The following is a 9,555-nucleotide window of genomic DNA, read 5'->3' as shown; positions in this document are numbered from 1 at the left end:
ATGCATAGTACTAACAATACAAATGAAATGAACTACTAACATATGCAACATGAATGAATCTCAAAACCATTTTGTTGAATGAATTTTTTGAAAAGAACACACTGTATTTTCATTTATATAAAATTTCATAAAAAGCAGACTTATCTATATTGTCAGAAAGCAGATCAGTGGTTGCCTGAAAAGTGAGTGGAAGTGCTGAAAGGGATGGATTGTAAAAGTACAGGAGGAAACTTTCCGGGGCTTTGATATGCTCATTATCTTGATTTTGGTGACGGTTTCACAGACGTGTGACTATGTCAAAATGTATCAAATTGTACACCCTAAATATATGCACCTTATTGTATGTCAATCTATACCTCCATAAAGCTGTTAAAGACAACTAACACCAAAACCCGTATTCCTGGTCTGGTTTTTTTTTTTTTTTTTTCCCCCCCATTTTCTTTTGGTTTAAAAGAAACTCCAATCCCCACTTCCCCCAGCCCTTATGAGGAACCTACACTCAACACCATCCACCTGGCTCCTCCCTGCGACCCAATCCCGCCAGCTGGGTGTTTTCTCTCTGTCACCCGTTAGGAGGCGCAGACAGAGGAGATCGAAGCCCTTGGCTCTCTAGCTCAGTCTCTACGCCTGCATGAATTTCCGGCCCTTCTCCGTTCCACTTCCGGGGGAACTCACGGGTTGCTGTACCGGTTCCCTGCGGGACTCTAAAGGCTGAAGATATCCGGCCCGGCGGGTTTTTGCAGGGCGGAGTTAGGCGCCGGAAGCTGTTGCGTAGGGGAAGTGGACCAAGCTCACTGCTGCCCAAGGTGGTCCTTTCATTTCCACTAGAGTGGAGGGAGAGTGCTGCCATGGCGGCCACGGCGCAGCCCAAGAAAATTGTGGCCCCTACTGTGTCCCAGATCAACGCGGAGTTCGTGACCCAGGTGAGCTCAGCGAGTCTGGTGTGTGGGAGTCGATAAGGCCTGGGGGTGAGATTTTCTTCGAGACTGGGAACACCCCAGGAGGCATTCGTTTGTTAATTCATTTAGTCAAGTCTTCTTGCTGAGTATCGGCTCTGGGTCAGCCTCTATGGTGGGTGCTGAGTATACCGTGGTGAGAGGCTGCCCTGCCTTGCGTTCACGGTTCAAGGAAACCAGACACGTAAAAAGAAAACTACTGTGTGAGTGTGTTGCTGGATTGGAGTTTGTCGCGGGAGCAATGGTTTCAGAGTGGAAGGAACTCCCCAATTTGTCTGACACTGGCAAGCATGCTTAGCAGCAGAATGGTACTGGACTGACTCTTGAGGGAGGAATAGTCTTGTTTCCTGACCGTAGAGTAATCTAGGTTTTTGAGCGAAGTGATGAGAGTTAGACAGGATACCTGCTTCAAATAGATCCATCTATGAAGAGAGTAATCCTATCGTTTGAGAACGTTCCTTCAGAGCCTGTTTACTGTCTTGCATTGGGAGCCACGGGTTGGCTTTGGATAAGGAGAACACAGTCCTGTAACTCTCAGCAGCATTCCGAATCCTTATTAATTACTTGAGAATTGGGTAAGATTGTAAGTGGCTCAGTGTGGAAATTATGCCCACTTGCTTATTTATTCTCTGCTCCTGGTCTCAGCAGATTTGCCTAGGAGTAATTATGAATCCTCCTTTTCTCTTAGCCCCTACATTTATACGTTCTAAATATCTTTTAAACCTGTCCACTTTTCTACACCTCTTTTACCCTAAATCAGGCTGACATTGTTTCCCAGCTGGACCAAGGTATTCTAATCTGTCATCTTCTCTTTTCTCTTGCTTTCCTCCAGCCCGTTCTTCATGTTGCTGTCAGAGTGATTTTATTCAAGTGCAAATCTGATTATATCACTTACCTTTTTAATTTAAAGAATTTTAATTGTCCTTAGGATAATGAGTGGTATCCTTTAAAGTGTTATGTGATTTGACCGGTGCTTATATCTTCAGTTTCCTCTCTCTTCTTTCTTTGTGACTCTATGCTTTAGCCATACTGAGCTGTGTTTATTTGAATGTGTCATGCTATCTTTCTCCTAATGACCTTTCAACATCCTTCTTTCTGCTTGGAATCCTCATTTTCCCCCACTTTCCTTTATTTATTTTTGAACCAGGGATCTCACTGTTTTACACAGGCGGGAGTGCAGTGGTACGTCACGGCTCACCACATTCTCAACCTCCTGATCCTTCTATCTCAGCCTTGAGTACCTAGGACTGCAGGCACATACCACCACGCCCAGCTCATTTTCTTTTCTTTTCTTTTTTTTGTAGAGACAAAATCTCACTGTGTTGTCTAGTCTGGTTGAACTCCTGGGCTCAAACAATCCTCTTATCTTGGCCTCTCAGAGTGCTGGGATTACAGTCGAGCCCCTGTGCCTGGCCCCACTTTGCTTTATTCATTCTTATCCTTCTATACTACTTTAGAGAGGCTTTTCCTGACAATTTATACTAGATTAGAGCTCTCTTTCCCCTGTGTGTTTTGCAGTAAAAGTCACTTACTCGTTTCCTGCTCTCTTAGAGATTACATTTCAGAGGGAAGAACTAGCAGTTTCAGACATTGGTAAGTGCTGTGAGGGAAGTAAAACAGCGGTTGTGACAGTGTCTGGTGTAGGGTGTATGAAAGACAGAAAAGTCCTTTCTGTGGTGACATTTGAGTTAACACCTGAAGAATGCAAAGAAGGAGCTAGTTTGGGGAAAAGCGAGGAAACGGTCCAGAGAGTAGCAAGTGCACATTCCTTAAGGTATGAATGTGAAGAAGACCAGGGTAACTGGAACATAAGAAATGAGCACAGAACAATATATAGAGACCAGATCATATACAGTTTTGGAGTTTGAGGTAGGAAGTTTGGATTCTAAATACAATGAATTGTATTCTAAATATAATGAATTGTATTCATTGTATTCTAAATACAATGAATTTTAATTGCAATCTGCTGAATAATAATAGAAAGACCACCCTAGCTAAATTGTAAGTATAGAAATTGGTTGGGGATGAGGGAGCAAAAATTGTGATAGGATACTAGTTAGTGCAGGTAGGAGATGACAGTGGCCTCTACCATTAAAGATTGAAGTAGACTGAATATACAGTATTCTGAAGCAAGATGCTGTAGGACTACTTGATTGCTTGTGTATGGGTGGAGGAAAGAGCCTAACTGAGAATAGTTTGAACAAATGGTTTGGCCATTTACTGGGTGGGCAAGACTGGGAAAGGAGAAGGTTTAGTAAGGAGTATCAAGATTTCTGTTTTAACCACATTAAGTGTGAGATGCCTCATAGATATTTAGTTGATAATAGTGAGAAGGCAGTTAAATGTGAGCGTCTAAAGCATAGCAGCAAGATATGGGCTTGAATATATATTTGTGGTGTTGTTGACCAAAGGTGATATTTAAAACCATAGGACTGAATGAGATGTCCTATATAATGTAAACATATAACATTTATTGTATTCTGCGTTTGATTATAAGAGCTGAGGCTGAGGCCATGTTTATTCTATTCCCCGTGTACTCCCAGCACTAGCATTGTATTAGGTACATGTTGTGTGATGAGTAAGTATGTGTTGAATGAATAAATGAGTGAATTAATGAACAAATGGTCCAGGGCATTAAGATGTAGAGGGAGAAATGAAGGTCCTTGGCAATCTTGGAGCATAATATCAAACAATGCCTAATATTTGCCAGATACTGGTTGGGCTCTTCTAGGCTGTAAGGAAAGATGGTCCTTGTCTTCAAGAAGTTCACACTCTGTGAAAAGAGATTTTAAGATACTTAAATAACTCACCATAGTTTGATATGAAAAATACCAGGATACAGATATGAGGAAACTGCTTTGAGAATAGACTTTAAAAGGTTTACATTTGGCTAAGGAAAGAATTTCCAGGAAGAGTTTTCTCATTGAGAAAGTGCCATTTTAGGTGTACTTTGAAATGTAGAGAAGAATGTAGGCAAATTGGTTTTCTAGGTAGAGGGTACATCATGGACTTAGGTGTTTTTTCTTTTTTTTTTGTAAATTTAATTTCTGAGCATCTGACACATCTTGCTAATGGTGCTTTAAAAATATTTATTGAATGAATGAGATCAAGAGATTAAAACTTAGTTTTAAGAGAATTGGAGATATGAACTTCACTTTTTTATAACACTGTATTTTTATTTCCTTTTTGTCTCTCAGTAAGGTTTATTTTGATCTGTGTTGTCATAGCTGTACTAAGTGGAGAATGGACAGTTTTTATTTTACATGAGGGTGAAGGATTTGAGGGAGGGCAGTATATACTTGGAAGTAGTGGTGTTTGAGAGATCACAGGTTAGACCCCAAGGAAAAGGAGAAACTCAGAGAGAGAAAAGAGACATGATAGATGATTAATAAATGTTTGTTAGTTATTTAATCAGATACAGATGTACAGTAAATAGTTTAGGTCAGAAGATAGGACTTAAATTTTTATTTGTGATTCCTTGAATCCATCAGAACAGGTTAGACTCTGTTCTCTTAAGGTTATGATGTAAGAAGATGACTGAATATGTGTGATGTCCATAGGGAGCAGAACGAGGAGATGACACACAGAAAAATTGGGGTTGAGGTGAGGATTTTCTGTTGGGTTGCAGAGTGAATGGTAATTTGGGAAAGTGTTTAAGTCAGCAGTTTCCATGTTTTTAGGGGCTTTTCCTCAGGGCCAGCATCCAAACTGTGGAGCTCTGTAAGTGTGTTGACTGTTTTTAGTGCCATCTCTTAAGTGTTATAATTAAGTGAGTGGGGAAGGTAGATAAGCAATCAAACAATTATAATACAAAAAGATAAGATTATAAGTTGCTTACAAAATGAAGCAAAAGAAAAAGCAATGATCACCATCAAATAGTGTTGAGGAAAGCCTCACAGAATAATAACATTTTAACTTTTACTTCATTTGTTCATCTATTCCTCCATCAAACATTATTTGAGTGCTTCTAACATGCCAGACACTGCAGAATAGTCACCTTTTTATAAATATGTAGAGACTTTATGGTGGTCAGAGTTTTTTTGTTGTTGTTGTTTTTAATTTAAGAGATTATACACTCCACCTAAATATCTGGAGAGAATGTATTTATTTAAATTTCACAATTTCAAGGTGAAGTCTAATCTGTTTATACCAACTCTTTTATTCTCTGTAATAACTAGCTGATAGACTATTTTTGTTTTTAGGTTTTGATTCTGTGTGTCTGGATGTGCACTAATCATTTAACGGTTTATTATTTTTAGAAATCAAAATTCATGAAGATTTTTGAATCTGGTTTTTAATACTTGCTCAACTGTTAACCATAATTTTTGTCAGGTTACTTATTTTTCTAGACCAGAATTTTTTTTTTTTTTTTTTTGAGTTGGAGTCTCACTGTCACCCAGGCTAGAGTGCAGTGGCACGCTCATAGCCACCACAGACTCTGCCTGCTAGGCTGAGGTGATCCTTCTGCTTTAGCCTTCCAAGTATCTGGAACTACAGGCATGTGCCACCATGCCCAGCTAATTTTTTTGATTTATTGTAGAGACAAGATCTCACCATATTGCCCAGACTAGTCTTGAACCCATGGCTCAGGCAATCCTCTTGCCTCTGCCTCCCAAAGTACCGGGATTACAGATGTGAGACACCAGGCCCTGCTCCAGAATTTTTTAATCACTGTGCTGAAAGTGTTTGACTCCATGATTATATTGTTTCACTAGGTGTGGTTGGAGAGATATATTTTGTTTGTTTTATGGCAGGGAGCAGTGCAAAGTATTATTGTCATTTAGAGGATTGGGGCCAAGGATGTTAACTGGCCTGTATGCTTGTCCCTTCAGAATCACTCAGTCCTTCAGTGCCAATAGTGCCTTGTTAAGAAACAGCTTGTCACTAAATGATTTCATTCTTCCAGCTCTACAGTGGCATAAATTTGTGACTTAACTATTTATATTTTTTTACTTTTGCAGTTAGCATGTAAATACTGGGCTCCCCACATTAAGAAGAAGTCACCTTTTGATATAAAGGTAAATATTTTTGATTTGCAACATACTTTTGAAAAAGTTATACTCTTTCTATCTCTTTTTTTAACTGTTAATTTAACAAAAGCTTTCTGTAATGTTTTTAAAACTTAAAGATACAATTTTTTGATTATCAAACCAGTAGTTACTCATATTAACAAATTTGGAAGATACAGAAATTACATATAAGAAAATAAAAATCACTAACCAGAAGTGATCTCTTTTAGCATTTTGTTTTATTTTCATTAAGCTTTAAAAAGAGTGTGTATATAATTTATTTAACCATTTTTCTGTTGTTAGATTCTTAGCTTGTTTTTAAATTTATCATTACTATAAATGACCATGTAATAAGTATCTTCATAAATATACAGGCATTTTTGTACAAGTTTTTGATAGTTTATTTAGGATAGGATCCATGGCGTTTGATTTTATTTTTAGGTTGGTAAATGAGATAAGTGTCTATAACAAAGATGGCAGATGTGGGAGCTGAATTGTATAGGAGATTGGTTGGCTAAAGGATAGTAATATTCAATAATGGAATGGAGTTATGGTTCAATTGAAACAATTTAGAATAAATGATAGAAAAAATTAAATGTGGGTTTAATTCCCATTAAAATAGGTTCCTTTTTTTTTTTGAGTTGGAATCTCACTCTGTCACCCAGACTGGAGTGCAGTAGCTGCTCCCGGCCACTGCAGCCTTGACCTGCTGGGCTCTGGCGATCCTTCTGCCTCAGCCTTCCAAGTAGCTGGAACTACAGGCACGCGCTACCACACCCGGCTACTTTTTGATTTATTGTAGAGATGAGGTCTCGCCAAGTTGCCCAGGTGGGTCTCGATCCCACGGGCTCAGGCAGTCCACTCACCTCAGCCTCCCAAAACACTGGGATTATAGGCTGAGCCACGGAACCCAGCTTGAAATAGGTTCTTAAAGAAGGTCTTTACTTGAAATAGGTGTTGATATAGTGTGTGCCATTCAACACGGAATGAAGATTTACTTTAAGTTCTGCCATTAAAAATTGAGTGGTGATGCTTTAGGTACCCTTGGTAAAACTGAACTTTTTTTTGAGTCTCTGTCACCCAGGTTGGAGTGCAGTGGTGCAATCCTGGCTCATTGTAGTCTCGACCTCCTGGACTCAAGGGATCCCTCTGCCTCAGCCTCCAGAGTAGCTGGGATTACAGGCACGTGCCACCAAACCCAATTAACGTTTTGATTTTTTTGTGAAGATGGAATCTTGCTATGTTGCCCAGGCTAATCTCAAACACCTGCCTGGCCTCCGAAAGGAGTAGGATTACAGGTGTGAGCTACCACATCTGGCCAAAATTGATCTTTTTAACCTCAAGTTTCTTACATTTATTTGAGCTTAAATCATTATAAACATATTTTTGTCTTGCCTGTAATCTTTCTTTATTCATTAGGAAGATATTAATAAACATGATTACTCTTTTTTTTGAGTTGGAGTCTCACTCTTGTCGTCCAGGCTGGAGTGCAGTGGCACACTCACAGCTACCGCAGCCTTGACCTACTGGGCTCAGGTGATCCTTCCGCCTCAGCCTTCCAAGTAGCTGGAGCTACAGACGCTTGCCACCACACCTCGCTAGTTTTTGTGATTTATTGTAGAGACATGGTCTCACCGAGTTGCCCACGCTGGTCTCAAACCCCTGGGCTCAGGTAATCCTCTCTCCTCAGCCTCCCACAGTACTGTGATTACAGGCTGAGCCACTGAGTCCGGCTCATTAATTACTTTTATTCATCAACTGGGTTGCTTTACCTTACTATATACTGTTTGTATATTTTTGTATTTGTTTGTGTTGGGGCCACAGTCTCTGGAATAATTTCTCTTTAATAACAAAAATATTCTGTTGGTACTACGAGATTGAGTTGAATCTAATTAAGGCTTTTGAGAGATTTCAACTCATATCCAGATCATTAGTTTATACTACATAATTCTAAATGAAGGTATGTGCGACTATTCAGAAGTTTATTACGGATTGATATTTAAGGACTATTATGTCCTTCATTTCATTATTTAATTTGAATTTTGATTAAAGGAAAGCAGTAACAGAGAATTTCTTTCTTTTTTTTTGTTTTTGAGTTAGAATCTTCCTCTGTTGCCCAGGCTGGAGTGCAGTGGCACCATTATGGCTGGCTGCAGTCTTGACCTCCTAGACTTAGGTGATCCTTCTACCTCAGCCTCCAAAGTAGCTGGGACTACAGGCACTTGCCATCACACTCAACTAACTTTTTTATTTTTTATAAAGACAGGGTCTCGCTATTTTGCCCAGGCTTGTCTCGAACTCTTGAGCTCAAGCAGTCCTCCTGCCTCTGTCTCCTAAAGTGTTAGGATTATAGGTGTGAGCCATTACTCCCAGCCCAGAGAATTTCATCTAGATTGGACAAGACTTGCTTGCCTCGTTGCCTCCCTCCCTCCATCACTCACAAACATTTACTTCACAAATACACATAGAAGGCATTCTCGTTACCATGCAGTCATGTGATACCATGTTAAAGCACGTCATAATTTTACTTACTGCAGGATTTTTTTTACTACTGTTAACACTAGCACTACTATTACTTCTGTTGTTACTGAAAACTATTTTTGAAGCCTCGCTGTATGTCAGGTTTGTGCTAAATTTTTATATGCCCTGTCTTACTTTATTTACAGCAAACCTGTATGGTAGTTTGTATTATTAAGTTGTTTTGTGGGTAAGGAAACTGAGCCTTAGAGAGGTTAGGCACTTGCCCAGTGGTCCCAGCCATTGGCAGTGAAGGTGGATGTTTTGAACCAGGCTTCCAATTACAGAGCCTAAATTTTTAATTATTACACCATTCTGCCTACCCTAACTCAAATGAGTAGAAAACCTGAGGCTTTATCATATTCATGTGGATAATAGGATATAACTATTAGAATATCTTTCTTTTATGTCTTCACACTTTGAACTTACTTTCTGTCTGACGTTGAAAGCACATTGTTAAAACTCTTAAGTGGAGTCCAATAATGTGTATACACTTTAAAGTTTTTTCTTAAATTTTTTGAGTTGGAGTCTCACTCTGTTGCCCACGCTGGAATGCAGTGGCATGCTCACGGCCACTGTAGCCTCAACCTGCTGGGCTCAGGTGATCCTTTCACCTCAGACTTCCAAGTAGCTGCAATCACAGCTACTTATCGCCACGCCCAGCTAATGTTTTTATTTATTGTAGAGAAGAGGTCTTGCCAAGTTGCCCAGGCTGGTCTCGAACCCCTGGTCTCAGGCAATCCTCTCACCTCCGCCTCCCAAAGTACTGGGATTACAGGCGTGAGCCACCATGCCAGACTCACTTTTAAATTTTTAAAAATATCCTGGTTTTGTGAGTTTTCATTTTCCAAAAATGTTATGAACACATTTTAATGAATCTAGAGCTCTGTTTTTATATAACTATATTTTATTATTTATTTTTTCAACTTTGCTTTTTGTTAGTTCACATTTAAGAACTATAACAGAGCTGGGCTCGGTGGCTCAGCCTGTAATCCTGTGCCTTTGGGAGGCTCAGGTGAATGGATTGCCTGAGCCCACGGGTTCGAGACCCGCCTGGGCAACTTGGTGAGACC

The 9,555-nt window shown here is 39.7% G+C and overlaps 1 protein-coding gene across 2 annotated transcripts in view; it reads left to right on the top strand.

Moving 5' to 3' along the window:
- The first annotated feature begins 570 nt into the window (after window positions 1-570).
- AQR (aquarius intron-binding spliceosomal factor) overlaps window positions 571-9,555 on the top strand; it is a 112,900-nt gene continuing 103,915 nt past the window's right edge. Inside the window, exons 1-2 of one of the 2 annotated variants that reach the window (XM_008065891.2) lie at window positions 571-923; window positions 5,918-5,974. In XM_008065891.2, the coding sequence (XP_008064082.1) occupies window positions 849-923; window positions 5,918-5,974 (132 nt within the window). In that variant the 5' untranslated portion in view covers window positions 571-848. The remainder of the gene's footprint in view (window positions 924-5,917; window positions 5,975-9,555) is intronic. The other variant, XM_008065890.2, reaches the window with a different exon arrangement.

This window comes from Carlito syrichta, unplaced genomic scaffold (genome assembly GCF_000164805.1).
Source record: "Carlito syrichta isolate Samal-C Ts95f unplaced genomic scaffold, Tarsius_syrichta-2.0.1 Scaffold308818, whole genome shotgun sequence".
NCBI classification, from domain to species: Eukaryota; Metazoa; Chordata; class Mammalia; order Primates; family Tarsiidae; genus Carlito; species Carlito syrichta.
This window is presented reverse-complemented; position numbering and strand designations above follow the sequence as displayed.